The following is a 15,945-nucleotide window of genomic DNA, read 5'->3' as shown; positions in this document are numbered from 1 at the left end:
ATACTTCCTTGCTGACCCTTTGTGTCTGGAACTCCCTCTCCAAGAACACTTGCAGTGCGCCATGACCCTCCCTATCTTCCTTCAAAAGTGATGTCGCTGGTGAGGCCTTTCATTTGAGGCCTTCCCTGCAGCTGAAGAACACTTGGGCAGCCTTGCCTGCACTTATTTCATAAAATAAAAACTTCCCTCCCTCTGTTTCCCTGTTGTTAAAATGTACATTGTAGGCTCCCTGGGGCAGGGATCTCTCTACTTGGATGATAGTAAAGCTAGGGCTGCCATACGTCTGGATTTTACCAGACGTTACCAGGATTTCAAAGATGGAATTGACATCTGGGGGGATTTTGTCCTGGATCTTTTTGAAATACAGCAACCCTAGAAAGCGCATGTAAACAAAAATATTTTCCCCTCCCCAAAAAACTCATTTCTTTATGCAGCAGCTGTGTGTGAAATATAGGATATGTTCTCATTTTAGTAGTGGAACAAGCGATGTGCCGCAGCCCATTCAGTGACTCTGGTAATCTTCCCTCCGCCCCTCCCTCTTTTTCCACACACACAGACAATAAGTGCAGAGTTTTCTTCTGATGTCATAAGAGTGTGGCTTGTTTCCTTCTTAGTTTCACCTCTGCTTTTGGGAGGCAGTACTAGTAAAAAGAAATGTGTTGAATGGCTCTGTACATTCCTTCCTTTTTCAGTGTTGCAGAAGTCGACACTGTGGATGGGTTCCAGGGCCGGGAGAAGGACTGCATCATTGTCAGCTGTGTCAGAGCGCAAAGCACGCAAGGGTCAATAGGGTAAGGCTTGCCTGTTGTTTTGTGATGTGTCAGCTGGGGTGCCTCTGCTGGCAATTCTAGGGCTCGGGTGCAATCCTTGGGGTGGTCAAGTGTGTGGGCCAATGTCCACAAGTCACAGTTGTCTGTTAGAGCCCCTGTTGGTCTCTGGCCGCATTCTTGCAGCCACCTGCGACGCCCATAAGGGAATTCAGGAGAGGAGAGGTTTGTGGTCCCACAATATTCTTTACGGGGGGTGAGGGCAGGCCTAGGCCATGTGAGCTTCGTCAATGCAGCTCTCTTACTGCAATGAATTTCCCATTCCTGACGCTGGCAAAATGGCTTCTCTGAGGGAGCTTCCGCTGTGTCTCACTGGGGGAGAGGAGAAATGGAGCCCCAAACCCCTGTCCTCCCTGGCAGGCAAGGGGTTTGGTGCTCTCAGATGTGACCCGGCAGAATTGTTGGCCCCACGGAGGGCTGATGGGGTGAAATCAGGCAAACAGGGCTACACTTCTTTTGGTTTTCTTTACAGGTTTGGGTTTTTCCTGTTTTTTTGAGAAGGAGAAAAAGGTCACAGCTGCCCTAATGGTGCCTTTCTGTTTTGCAAGTCACCTTTGGAATGAATGAAATATTCAGGCACAGTTTTGAAATATTAACGAGAGAGTTTTCACATGAATCACAACAAATAATATTAATCCGCCAATGGTTTGTGCTGCAGGGATGTGTGGCTAAGGTCTAAAGCTGGTTCCCACCACCAGCCCACTTCCTTTCCACCTGGGGGGTGGAAGGGCACTCTGTGCTTGGAAGCCACATGGTGGGGGGGGGTGTAGCTGAAATTGCAAAAGCAGATAATGGACTGACTTCTAAGATTTATGCCCCGAGCTTCTCACTTTGCTCTCAAATGATGTCCAATAAAGGAGGCACCCAAGGAACAATTGAATTAAATGATAATTAAAGCTTTCGATAAACAACCATTTTGAGTGTTTAAATTATAATCTTAAAAGGTATTTCATAAAGAACCTATGGGGGAGGCAGAGAGAAGCTAAAATATTGCAAAGCAAGGGAAAAAACCATGTACAGTGGTACCTCGCAAGACGAAATTAATTCGTTCCGCGAGTTTTTTCTTCTTGCGACTTTTTTGTCTTGCAAAGCACGGTTTCCCATAGGAATGCATTGAAAATCAATCACTGCGTTTCTATGGAAACTGCCTTCAGACCAGGTCCGGGGACAGTCTGTCCCCCGACCTCTTCTGAAGGCTGGGGGGGGGGACAAGGGACAAGGGACCTCTTTTAAAATGCTGGCGGTCGGGAGCAAAGACTTTCGCCCACCGCCCGCCTTCAGAAGAGGTCCAGGACCTCTTCTGAAGGCCGGCGGTGGGCGAAAGTCTTTGCTCCTGACCGCCAGCATTTTAAAAGAGGTCCCCAGAGATTTCCCTATGGGCTTTCTTCTTGCGAAGCAAGCCCATAGGGAAATTCGTCTGGTGAAGCACCTCAAAAAACGGAAAACTCTTTCTTCTTGCGAGTTTTCCATCTTGCGAGGCATTCGTCTTGCGAGGTACCACTGTATAAATGAGTATCACTAATAAATATTCACCACTAACGAAATTGATCAAAATCAGGGCCTCCTATAAAAAATGTACAGCAGAAACATGGCAGCAGGGGGTTGTCTCTACTCAGAGGAGGCCCACTGAAATTATACATAGACATGGAAACCTTGGTAGGAATGCCTGCAACCTTTTAGTAGTGTACTTACAAATGCATTTCTAATGCCCTTGAAACTTCGACAGGGATTTAGTGAACCGCACGGTGGTCAGCTAGGAGGACACGGGGGGAGGGCACTGCCCATCCTGAGCCAGCTTCACCTGTGGCTTGTTTTGCCCTCTCCAGGTTCCTGAAGAGTCTGCAGCGTCTGAATGTCACCCTCACCCGAGCCAAGTACAGCCTCTTCATCCTGGGACACCTGAAGACGCTCATGGTACATGGAAGGGCATAAAGTCTCTCTCTGGAGGGCCAGTGGTGGTGCCCTGGCAATGTGTGGGGCTTGGCCCAAGGGTCCCTGGGTTTAGACACCCCCCAACTCTCCCATCGCCTCCCAAAGCCATAAATCAAGCACACTTCATAGGGTTCTTTGGAGGAGCAGGCTGCCAAGAGGCCCAGTACGCGGTGTCTATAGGTGGTGCCCTCCGCCTGCCCTTGAAAAGGGGGCACAGATTTGCTGCTCTGGCTGTGGCAGGTGAGAATTGCAGTTCAAAACTTTGGGAGGGATCCGGGCTGGCCAGAGGTGTTGTAGACAATTCAATCTTTTGGATCTGCGGGGTTGGGGAAAATGTTGGGCCACATTTATTCATTCCTTTAGGTCCAGCCCCCAAGAGCCCAGGGCGGTAAACATATCACACACAAAACAATGGTTTAAAGAGCCTTCTAAGAAGAGCTACAGCTCTAAACCTCTTTGGAAAAGGCATTCTCTCATCCCGTGTCCAGTGTCCTTCAGCCACCAAAGGCACCTGTGTAAACAAACAGGTTTTCAAACTCCTCCTGAAAGGCAACAATGAGGGAGACAGGCGCAGCTCCCCAGGGAGGGGGCCACCACAAAGAGGGAGCTACCACTGAGAAGGCCCTGTTGGGGGGGCGGTCAGTGCCATCTCAATTTTGCCCCTGCTTCTGGGCTCCCAGAGGAACCTGAAACTCAGGTTTCATAGATGGTAAAACTCCCACATGTTACTTTAGCTCTTTCACCAGTTGATCTTAGACTGGCAGTATGGTATTCCAGAGCTAAGGAAGCTGTGGGCTGTTGGACTACAACTCCCATCACTCCTGACCATTGAACGCTGTGGTTTTTCATGCAAGGCCAAGCATGGCATTTCTGGGAGGTGTTTGTGAGATGCTCTAAGGGGCGGGGATCCTGCAGCAGATGTGCGATGCCCAGCAGCCCCACCGGCCTGGCCAATGATGAGGCGTGGTGAGAGATGGACTTCAGCAACTTCTGGGGGCCACAAAAGTTCCCCACTCCTTCCTCTGTGCTAGAATGCCAGCTGTGTGCAGCTCAGCCCTGGTTCCAAGCAGAGAATGGGATGCCGTCCTCTGCCATGCTGGTTGCCTCTGTCCCATCAGACTCCTGTCCTGCCAGTTTTCTCCCAGGGAGGCGCCCAGTCGGGGGATAAAGCAGCTGGCATGGGGGACTCCCCTCTTTCCATCCTGGCACTTTCCTGCATGAGGCCACAGTTACTCCCATATTGGGCGCAAAGTCTTCATATGGTCCTTTCCCCCAGCCTTGTACCATAACGACTTTGCCACTAGAGGGCCTCCAATCCAGGTTTGTCCATTGGAAAGCCTGGCAATGATGGTTTGCTCCTGTAAAGCTCAGAGTTGTGAATGGATTCCTGTTAAACACTCGTTTCCCTGCTGCTGCTGCTGCTGCTGCAGTGAGGAGGGAAGGATCCTTATAGCCCGAGTAGGGGCATATCGGAGGGATCCTCTGTTGCGTGTTCACAAACCACTGTTTACCAGTGGGTGCGATCTAGAGGAAGTTTGTCCTCCTTTCTCCTGACACCCATTATTAGTGGTCTCTAGTGTTTTAGATTAGGGATGCGGGTGGCACTGTGGGTTAAACCACAGAAACAAGGACTTGCCAATCAGAAGGTCAGCAGTTCGAATCCCCGCAACGGGGTGAGCTCCCATTGCTCTGTCCCAGCTCCTGCCAACCTAGCAGTTCAAAAGCACGAAGTGCAAGTAGATAAATAGGTACCGCTCTGGCGGGAAGGTAAACAGCGCTTCTGTGCGCTGCTCTGGTTCGCCAGAAGCGGCTTAGTCATGCTGGCCACATGAGCTGGAAGCTGTATGCCGGCTCCCTCGGCCAATAAGCTGAGAGGAGCGCTGCAACCCCAGAGTTGGTCATGACTGGACCTAATGGTCAGGGGTCCCTTTACCTTTACCTTTAGTGTTTTAGATTAATTCAGCCAGCCTTAGAGGTAGGGTGAAGAACACTTTTCAGGCTAAGGCCCCCATTTTCCCCAGCTGAAAGCTGTTTGAGAGGTGCACTCCAAAAGCAAGGGAAGCCCAAGACCCACTCAGTCAGACTTCTGCTTTCCTGCAGCGCAGCAGAGAATAAATAAATTGCCACCAACCCTTGCTAGTCTCCTGTCCTAATAATTCATTGGTTGTTGTTGTTATTGCTTAATCCCTTTGTAGTAAAATTAAAATTGGAATGCATTGATTCAGGATGCTCAGAAAAGAGGTTCTTTTATCAAGACCTCAAATGCCATGTCAACAGTATTCCTTGCTTTGCATGTAGTGCTAAGAAGATCCTGAAGTCTCTGCCAGTACAGCCGAGACTGGAGAAAGCCATGTGAGGACCGGTGAGTGTGGAGGCTGAGTCACATGAAGCTCCGGGGCAACATTCTCTCAAGTGATGGAGGACAACACAGTAATAAAAGCACGGTAACAATTTTTTTTGGGGGGGGGGATAGAACCCCCAAGCCACGAAATAAACGTTGTTTTCACAGTATGTTTTGCTCTTTCTGAATGTTTTTCTTATAACAGTGTGTTTGCTGGCAGGGTGGTGTTGAGCTCTTAGGTGATTCTTAATAGACAGCAGTTTGCTTCAGCAGCTGTTTCCCTCATACACTCTTGTGTCCACCTTGTGTAGCAGCCTCTGTGGCCTTATGGCTGATGGATGTGCCATCACTGGCTCCTGTACAGCATTCTTGCATTTGAGGCCACTTCCAAGTAATCTCGCCCCTTTCCTCTTTAACAATGCTCACAATTCAGAGTGGGCTCTCAATCCTGGGCTGAGATTTTTATTCATCTGTAGGGTAGTTGAATATGATTTAAATTCCATTTAAATTCCACCAGCCAATACTTTTAAAAGGGCTGGACGATTTAGAGCTACAGTTCTTGAAATTTGCTCGCAGACCATAATCTTGATTATTTATTTTTAAAGGGTCCCCATTTTCTCCTTTGCCTGTGCACTTTGAGTTTCTCTCAACTTTCCACCATCTCATTAAAATGTATTTTGGTCCAAGGTAAGCTGCCTATACTTTATTTACACATATATGTAGATATGCCTGGTTTCTCTTAGCTCTGAATATTCAATTCTTAACTTGCAGCTAAATATGGGGACTGGTTCTATTGAAAAAGATCATCTGGTTGTATCCATGTAAGTTATACTTGGGTAAACCTATTGAAAATAATGGATCTAATAATGGTCATTGTTTACAATGGGTCTACTCTGAGTAGGGCTAGGATTGGATACATCTCATTATGTCTGTGATGTGGTGAAGGCTTCTCTTGTGGTATTTTGATCTGTGATGACCTATTCACACACATGACTTCTGGATGATATGGAAGTCCAAGAGATGAGTGTTTGTGTGTAAACCAGCCCTCAGCTATCTTGTTCCATGGCAGCTGAATGGCTTTCACAAGGACTCCTCTTGGAATAAGTTGTCTGGGAAATTTGACTTAAAACTCATCTCAAGCTAGGAAGGGGATGGGGAGAGAGGAAAAAATGAATCCTGGAATTTTATACAAAATGAGTTGGGCAGCTTTCTCCCAGAGTCTGAGGAGTTGCTTGGTGTGTGAGTGTGTCCCCCCATTCCTGCAACTATTGCAAAGATATTTTGAGAATGGTCCTTGCAAATGTTCTGCAGAACCTTCCTCCTCCCATACCCCTTTGTTACTGCTAATGCAAACGTTGGTGTGAGAGAAAGAAAGTGTGTGATACAAACCTTCAGTTTGCTAAGTTCAGGTGTACAGTGGTGCCTCGCAAGACAAAAAGAATCCGTTCTGCGAGTCTCTTCGTCTTGCGGTTTTTTCGTCTTGCGAAGCAAGCCCATTAGCGGCTTAGCGGATTAGCGCTATTAGTGGCTTAGCGGACTTAGCGGATCAGCTGATAAGCGGCTTAGCGGATCAGCTGTTAAGCAGCTTAGCGGATCAGCTGATAAGCAGCTTAGCGATCAGCTGTTAAGCGGCTTAGCGGATCAGCTGTTAAGCGGCTTAGCGGATCAGCTGTTAAGCAGCTTAGCGGATCAGCTGATAAGCAGCTTAGCGATCAGCTGTTAAGCGGCTTAGCGGATCAGCTGTTAAGCGGCTTAGCGGCTTGGGAAAAAGGGGGGGGAGGGAAAAAACCCTGCAGGAACTCGCAAGACATTTTCGTCTTGCGAAGCAAGCCCATAGGAAATTCGTTTTGCGAAGCACCTCCAAAACGGAAAACCCTTTCGTCTAGCGGGTTTTCCGTCTTGCGAGGCATTCGTCTTGCGGGGCACCACTGTACCTTCCAGCAGCCCATGGCATGAATTCTCCTTTCCTGTGAGCTGTGGCTCTTGTGCTCTGAAGGCCTTGGGCAAGGAGTCGCCAAAGTGCATTTTCATCCTAATGTTTAAAACGTGATTTGACAAAGCCTCAGCAGCTGCTTGGAAAAGCACCTTTTTCTTACTTGCCTTTTAAGGCTGCTTTCAGGGGGTTGTGGCCTCAAACCACAGTTCCTAGCCCTGTCTGAGGTGAACCAGAGGTTATTGCGCATAGGTCTAGCATAGCATTGACCCACTTTGCACATAAGGCTAAGCTTAACCATGGACTCCTGGAGAGGAGGAGATTGCAGCCACTTTGCTTGTCATGTGCTGTTGCTGCAAGCTAAGCCATGGTTTTCCCCCCTCCAGACAAGTCATGAGGTCTAACAAAGCTTTGTCCTTGAGGTTCACAGGCATAGATCCTCCTGGTGTGTCCCACAGAGGAACTTACGGTCTTCAAACAAAAACATCTTGGAGGTCCCATGCCACAGAGAGGTTAGGCTGGCCTCAACCAGAGCCAGGGCTTCTTTGGCTGTGGCTCCGATCTGGTGGAACACTCTGTCACAAGAGACTAGGGCCCTGCGGGACTTGACATCTTTCTGCAGGGCCTGCAAGACAGAGTTGTTCCACCAGGCCTTTGGCCAGGGCACAGCCTGACTCCCTCCTTTGGCAATCTTCACAGAACTCTAGCCCAATGGTTGCCATCAATTTGATTTGAATTAATTTTATATTGAAATGATTTTAGAATGTTGTATTATTTTATTGTTGTTAGCTGCCCTGAGCCCGGCTTCGGCTGGGGAAGGTGGGATATAAATAAACATGTATTATTATTTTTTATTATTATTATAGCCCCCCCCAAAAAAACACTTCCAAATATTTTAAGGGGTCAAGTCTCCTGACATGAACTGAGACGCAATGCTGAATCAGTTGGAAAGGGAGAATAAAATCCAGAATGGTGGGTTAACTGGTGCGCTTGATCCCATACATAGAATGTAGCCAATATGGTGCCAGACTACAATGCCATTGGGTGTAGCCCACAGCACTGGAGGCCACTCTTAAGCAAAAACACTCTTCCCAGTGTTTTGTTGCTCATCTTCCCCTCCCCTACCATAGGAACACATGTAGTACCAGATTTGCTTTTGATGCCGTGTGTATTAGCAGTCCTTGGGCTACCAGTGCAAAAATAATTAGGGGGAAATTGCAGAAATGTGTTCTGTTATATGAGTCTTGAAAAGAAACCTGTGTGTTCATTCCCAACAGCCCGCCAGCAGTTGTGCGTAAGTCTTTGGTGTCATGAAAATGCAACGAGACTTTTATCTGCTTCTGCTTCTTTCCTTTTTTTGGTAAGGCTCTTATCAGTAAATTAACAGAGTGTGTGGGAAGGTGGGAAAAAACTGAGACCGGGCAGCAGTTATTAGGTTGCTTTACTGTAGTAGGATTATTACACCATAACATTTATGGTAAGATGTGTCTCTAGAGGCTGTGGTGGTTCATCTTTTTCTTCTTCTTCTTCTCTCTCTTTAGAACATTTATAATCCAAACAAAAATAATTCTCTACCAAAATAAAAAGTATTTGAGAACCGTAAACTATACGGTGAAGCCTGGATAACACACATTACACTTTTTGTCGCGATACAGAGGCCTTGTTCAGTTCTGGTCTTGAGTGCGAGAAAAGGGGGAGGGGGGAATCGAAGACTCACAACCAACGGAATAAAAACTGAAAAAGTACAAAAACTTAATAAATTCAGCAACTTGATTTGTAGGCAACAATATAATTCTAGGCCTGGGCTGGAGCAGGCTGATGATGCCAGGTGGGTATAATCTTGCAGGTTCCCTGCCCCGCAGCCTGGACTTTCTATAGCTGCCAGTCTCTTGTTAGGAGGGCTACTCCCAGAACAATAAGAGTAAGGAGGAAAGGAAAAGGGACAGAGGAGAAATAGCCAAGCAACTAAGCGCCAGAGGATTGTGGCATGGTTTCGTTTTCGTTTGGCAGATTCCTCCTGTGCAAAGTGGAACAGGGGTCGCAAGGTCACCCTTGAACAGAAAGAGGAAGCGAGGCAAGTCTTTTGCCAGCGCCACTGCCACCACCCCAAAGTCGCGGCACCTTGTTTCTTCCCAATGATAAGAGTCAGTTCTGCCTCTGAAATGTTGCAGCTGCCTCCAGCCGGGGTCCTCAGCTACTTGGGCAGAAGGGGGAGAGTACAGTCCCTTGAATACCTTCTGCTTCTCTCCCCACTTCCCTGTTGGATGGAGGAAAGAGAGGCTGGTGGTGGGGAGAGAGAGAGAGAGAGACAACCCCCTGCTCCATTAACTTGTGAGACCCTCCCTCCTTCCCCTCTTGTCCTTCCATGAGGCATTTCCCCCCCTCCCCCTGGTTTCCTGGGCTTCAAAGGTCCAAAAAGTGTTGCAGCTGCAGGCCCAGCACGCTGATGAGGAAGGCCGAGAGGTTGAGGTACGTGCTTGAGGCAGAGTCACATTCCTTGTTTTCTCCCTCACATTTGGATTGCTCACAGAGGACACCCCTGAAGTTGGGTGGGCAGAGACAGCGCTGGTTGTCATAACAAGTGCCCCCATTCTGGCAAATCAACAGCTCCTCGTCGCACACATTAGCTGTGGAAAGAGAGGCAGGGAGAGCGGCTGAACTCTGTTCGTGTGGGGGAACCCCCTTGGCTCCTCCCCACTTTCTTGAAACCCTACACAAACCACAACTCTGGATGAAGTTGGTTATCTTGGTCAGGGATGGTTAACTTGTTATGCAACTCTTATTGCCTGCTGGCCCCTGGTGGCTGCCCATCCTTCCTGGGACTGGGGCAGGAGTCTCACTGTCATGATCATCATCACCACTGTTAATACATTCATATTCCCCCTCTCCTCCAAGGTTCTTAAGGTGCTGTACATGGTTCTTCTCCTGCTGTATTCTATCTTCATCACAACACTGGGAGGTAGGTTAGGCAGAGAGACCGTGACTAGCTCAGGGTCATTCTGAGCTTCACGCTTGAGTAAGGATTTGTGCCCTGGCCTCCAAAGTCCTAGTCTGACACTCTTACCACCACAACCATCATTCCTGGTCTAGTGCCTTTTCCAGTCTGATTTGGAGGCAAGAGAATGGTGGCGCTAGGGCAGAACTTTGGGGCGAAAGGCCAGGGCCTCACCTAGCAGAAGGAACAGGAAGGTCCCCAGCATTTTAAAGTGAAATGCAGCACCCTCTGGAAGGCTCTCCCTGTTCCCCGACTATACTGCTGGGGCTCGTGAGTTTTCTTCTGCCTGTTCCACGTGCAAAGCATGTGCTCTATCTCTGAGCTATGCTTCACCCTCATAGCTGTAATTTGACTCCAACTTTCATCACCCTCAGCACTGGTTGTGCTAGCAGGGGCAGATAGGAGCTGGAAGTCTAGCAACATTAGGAGGGCTACAGGTTTGCCAACCTTGCTGTAGCTCCCGCCTGTCTTGCCTGTTCTGCTGCCTTGTGGGTCTGTTAACTGGACCATCTCTCCCACTGTGGCAGCAGCTCCCCAACGTCTTACATCCTTCCCACATCTGCTACCCAGAATGGTTAACTGGAGCTGCTAGGAATTGATGCTGGGAACTTCTGTACATCCACTTGGCATGTGGAAGATCCCAGCATCTCCAGGTGGGGCTAGAAGAGAAACTCTGTCTGAAACCCCGGGGAGCTGCAGCCAGGCAATGTAGAGGATACTGGACTATTTGGAACAGTGGCCTGACACAGTATAAGGCAGCTTCTTATCATTCTACTCCTTAAGGGCCAGAGCTCAGTGCACCTATGTTGCATGCGGATGGGTCAAGTTACAATCCCTGATGGGGTGGAAACCTGGAGACTTACTGTCAGTCCGTGTAGACCAGAGGTTTTCAACCTGTGTGCCTCGGCGCTCTTGAGTGACTTGATGTTTGGTCAGGGGTGCCGCAGGAGGGCCCTCCTCCTCTCTCTCTCTCTCTCCCTTTCACATCAGCCGTCCTTCCTGCATATCTGCAATCTCTCTCTCTCAATCTATCTCTCTGTCTCTCTCCCCAGCCCGGCCTGACTCTTGCTCCTGCTCCAGCCAGGAGGAATCCAGTTATGGAGCAGCCTGTGCAAAGTGGGAAGTTTGCCTTATTTACTGCTCTGGTGCTTGCCTTCTACTTACAAGTAAATACCAACAGTACATGTAGGCACCTAGATGGCTAAAGTCGTGTGTGTGTGTGTGTGTGTGTGTTTTGGAGGTGGACGAGAGAAGGGTGCCATTTGTGGAAAGGGTTCTTTATTCCCTGCTCTGGAAAAATTGTAGTTTTCATCCATACTACTTGCAAGTAAGTCCCAACAGTGTGTGTGCGTGTGGGTGTGTTATCACAATGATATCCGTCTGTTTTACAGGGAGCTCAAGGTAGTGTACGTGGTTCTTTCCCCCCACCTCCCCCTTCTAGCTGCAGAACCCTGCAAGGTAGGCCAGGCTGAAAAGCAGTGATTGGCCCCCAAGGTCAAACCCAGTGAGATTCATACCCAAAGTGGAGGATTTGAAACCCTGAAGTTTCCCCAGCCCCTCTGGTAGGTTTGATCATTATTCCTTTCCTTCAGTTTTTGTAGCTCTTCAAAATGGGGCAACCAGAGCTCTTTGCTAGATTGCAAAGCCACATATTTAGACAGAGATGGAGGCATCTGTAACACATTTAATTTACTCCAGAGCCTTTACTTGGGTAATATTAGCAGCAACCCAAAAGCCACAAAGTTTGGTCCTCTCCAGGGTCGTCTCAGGACAGAAATAAAAGTCTCCCCAATTTATTTGCTGCCATTACTTGCATGCTGCCCAACAAAAGATCTTTCAATAAATGAAAAAAAGGGGGGGATTAAAAATAAGATTTAAAACTGTGAAATCAAAGCAGCTGTCAACACTGATGGCATTCTCCTATGACTGCCAGTAATTATGGCCAACTGATGTCTGTTTTGGCCTAATGTTGCCTGCTATTTTATTCTTTCTGCTTCCAGATTTTCTTACACCTAGGTCCCATGCTTAAAATTGCAATGCAGCAATATGGAAAGAAGAGAAACCAGAATGGACTTCCAGCGCAGCTAGCAGGTGAGCAAGCCAACTCTTCCACCGGGGGGATGGGGGACGGGACTGTGAGGGATTTTAAAATGGCAGTGACCACACCACATCCTTGTTCCCTCCAGGAGTTACCAGGGGGTGTAGGGTGCCCACAGCATGCAAAGAGGCTCTCCCCATTGTGAGCGATGCTGGAGGACGCTGTCTGAGATGGGTACAAGGGGCCATTCAGGTACTCCATTGATGATTCCTCAGGAATAGCCGTGCCAGGCTGTTCATGAAGTGGCTCTTTTCTATCCTAATTAATTTGGACTGTAAAACTACAAAGATGAACTGAAGGCACCAGCCCATTGAAAATGGTGAACAAGAAGCTGCTAAACAAATCTGTGTGCTGGGTCTAAAGAACTTTAAGTAAAGTAACATCTTGTTGCGGTGAGTAACAGGGGTGGCAAATGATGCAGGGAAATTTTCTCTACGAACATTTGGTAAGACCTTCATTACCCCAATTCCTCACAATTATACCAAAAGGAGCTTGATTATTAAAACAGAATGTATGCTGATTTAAGATGAATTACAGTAACACTGGGTTGCTGAAGAAAGGAGTGGTTAGAAGGACATAAACTAATAATTATATAAAGAACTGTTTCTACCATGATTGTTTTCAATTAATAATTGTATTGAAAGGACTCCGTTTGTTACAAGATAAATACTTGAGTTTGGTGCAATGAGTCCACAGGGATCCTTTGTTGTGTTCCAAAGATTTGGCGATTGGGATCATGGGAAAAGAGCACTGTGGAATGTAAACAGACATATATTCTTAGAAAATATATGTAATACTACCGTCTTGTGGCAAAATAAGGTCATGCATGACAAGAGAAGATCAGTGTGGAAAGCAATAAATATTTTTTGAGGGTATACTACCATCTGGTGGTAAAACAGGGATATGGCAGATTCAAGGTCGAAAATGGCAAAGGCCGGTGGCAGAAAAGCATCACTGCCAGCTGAAGGTGATTACAGTGAGATTTTGATGGGAGTTCATTTACCTCTAGAACAAAATACTTTAGCATTGACTGAGTTATCAAAGAACATTAAAGATTGTTCCAGTGACATTAGAGACTTGGCTAAAAGGACAACATCGCTGGAAGGGTCAGTTAAAAGCTTTCTGAGGAGCGCCAAGATACAAAAAGATGCAGAGGAGAAGTTCAAAGTCAAGTGTCAGCTCTCCAGGCTGAGAAAGAAACCTTAGAGGACAAGATTGCAGTCTTGGAGACGTATCAAGAAGAATAATTTTTTAAAAAAAGATTTAGAGGTTTCCTGGAGCTTCGGGAAGAAGATTTTAAGGAAAGGAAAGGAAAGGAATTGGCATCTTTTTTACAACTGCCACCAGAGATGATGGAGAATTTGATAGACAGAGAATATAGAATTAATCATATGTGAGAGCTAAGAAACTCCCACGAGACTGTTTGGTGCAATTTACTTCAAGAGCACTGAGATATAAAATTCTACAAACTCATTTTCAAAACCATCTAAAAATAGATGTTCAGAGGATTAGAATTCTCAAGGAAATCCCATCAAGGATCCTAAACAAAAGAAAGGAACACAGATTTTTGGTTGAGGCATTGAAGAAACAGAAGGTACCGTTTAGATAGGAATACCCAGAGGGACTGAGTTTTACTTACAAAGCTAAGAGATAAAGATGTGCAGATTTGCAAAAACCGCAAGATTCCTGGAAGAAACAGTTGGAAACAGAAGTAGAACAACTGGAGAAGTTGGAGGAAGAAGAGCAAGATACAAAGGAACCACACAATTCTGTGAGAAAAGGACTTTAAAATTTCAAAATAATGGCTTATAAATTAGTATCATGGAATGTAAATGGACTCAACATTAAAAGACATGATTGCTCATGTATTGTTAAAATAAAAACTGAATATAATTTGTCTGCAAGAGAACATATCAAAAGGACTCCTAGAAAAAAATTAATAAATAAAAAATAGATCAAGAATCTATTACATTGAGATGAAAGATATAAAATTATTATTATTGTTGTTGTTGTTATTATTATTATTAATATATTTATACCCCGTCCATCTGGCTGGGTTTCCCCAGCAACCCTGGGCAGCTTCCAACAGAATATTAAACAGAATAAAACTTCAGACATTAAAAACTTCCCTAAACAGGGCTTCCTTGTAACCACAGAAAGGAGGGGAGGAAGCTGAAGGAAATGTAGATTGTTTTTGTATACATCTGTATTTTTCTTGTTAAAATGTATGTAAGATGAGAAAATTATATATGTGTCTGTGTGTGTGTGAATTTATTGCATCGGATAAAGCAAAAAGATAGGCGTGGTGTTATATGTGAATCCAAAATTGGAACCAAAACAAGTTTTTAAAGATGAAGAAGGGAGAGTAATAGGTGTGAAAATTACAATAGTGGGACGTAAAATTCTGTTGGTGGAACTTTATGCACCAAATGAGAAAAAAGAATTTTGTAAAAAGCTGGACTATCTACTCTTTGAAAAATACGATGGAAATGTCATATGGTTTCAGGGGATATGGACAGAGCAACTACACCCAATGTGGTTTCAGAGGGTAAGTTACCAAAGGTGTTTTTTGAGATGGCACAAAATATGGATCTGCAATATGTATGGAGATTTAAATTCCCATTGGTTAAAGACTTCACACATCATTCAGGCAGCAAATAGAGCCTCCAAAAAATAGACATGCTATGGGCATCAAAACCCATAGTATCTGGTTTTAAGAAAACTGAAATACAACCAAGACCATAATTTGCTATTCGCTATTATCAAAGGCCAACGAAATACCGTATTTTCCCCTCTATAACACGCAGATTTTTTCTCCTAAAAAGGAAGGGGAAATGCGTGTTATTGAGCGAATGTGTGGTCCCTGGAGCCAAATGGCGCGAGTGGAGCCAAAAAAAATCAGGCAAAAATCAAATCGCGCGTCTCGGAAAAGGGAAACCTGAAAAGAGGAAGCGGCTGCTTTCCTGCATTCTGCCTCAGGGTCTTACTGCCCACCCTCCTCTGTTTCCTTGCTGTGTTTGCTCAAACGGAACAAAGAGCAGGGAAAGCCCCTCCCCTCCAGGCAAGCAGAGGGGAAAGCAGAGTGTCGTCTCTGTGCTCCAGTGCTGCTGAAAACATGCAGGAGAGAGAGAGAGAGAGAGAGAGAGAGAGAGAGAGAGAGAGAGAGCTGGCTGGCTTGGGTGGGTAGGTGAGGGAAAACTTTTGCCTTCCTTTCCTCCCTCCCGTTATACCCCTCTCCTGCATTCTTAGCCAGCTGCTTCTCTGCACACCCCTCTCCTGCTCCTTGTCCCTTCTGTGTTTTTCCTTCCCTCCCCACTTAAAATGTGGTTAAAAAGCATGGATCCACATGGATCCTCAGGATCTTTGCATTGGGTCACCCCAAATTCACCATCAGATCACATAGCATGTCCATGGCTACAGGCTGCCCCCCAAAAATCATGTACCCACTGTTGCCTGGGGCTGCAATGGTGCAAAAACGTGGTTACAAAACATGGATCCACATGGATCCTCAGGATCTTTGCATTGGGTCAGCCCAAATTCACCATCAGAGCACATAGCATGTCCATGGCTACAGCCTGCCCCCAAAAAATCACGTACCCACTGTTGCCTGGGGCTGCAATGGTGCAAAAACGTGGTTACAAAGCACGGATCCACAGGGATTCTCAGGATTTTTGCATTGGGTCACCCCAAATTCACCATCAGATCACATGTCTGTGGCCACAGCATGAAGCACAAAAATGATACATCCACTGTTTCATTCAGAATGTTTTTTCCCTTGTTTTCCTCCTTTAAAAACGATGTGTGTGTTATGGTCAGGTG

The 15,945-nt window shown here is 46.4% G+C and overlaps 1 protein-coding gene and 1 long non-coding RNA gene across 2 annotated transcripts in view; one reads left to right on the top strand and one right to left on the bottom strand.

The window, feature by feature from the left end:
- Window positions 1–683: 683 nt before the first annotated feature.
- Window positions 684–5,791, top strand: LOC128406680 (uncharacterized). Its single transcript, XR_008328574.1, has 3 exons — window positions 684–791; window positions 2,654–2,741; window positions 4,955–5,791. It is a non-coding gene; the product is annotated as an uncharacterized LOC128406680 (long non-coding RNA).
- A 2,665-nt stretch (window positions 5,792–8,456) lies between these two features.
- NTNG2 (netrin G2) overlaps window positions 8,457–15,945 on the bottom strand; it is a 126,062-nt gene continuing 118,573 nt past the window's right edge. Inside the window, exon 8 of the mRNA XM_053373512.1 lies at window positions 8,457–9,660. Within this exon, the coding sequence (XP_053229487.1) occupies window positions 9,437–9,660 (224 nt within the window). The 3' untranslated portion in view covers window positions 8,457–9,436. The remainder of the gene's footprint in view (window positions 9,661–15,945) is intronic.

The sequence above is a fragment of the Podarcis raffonei genome, chromosome Z (genome assembly GCF_027172205.1).
Source record: "Podarcis raffonei isolate rPodRaf1 chromosome Z, rPodRaf1.pri, whole genome shotgun sequence".
Lineage (NCBI taxonomy): Eukaryota > Metazoa > Chordata > Lepidosauria > Squamata > Lacertidae > Podarcis > Podarcis raffonei.
This window is presented reverse-complemented; position numbering and strand designations above follow the sequence as displayed.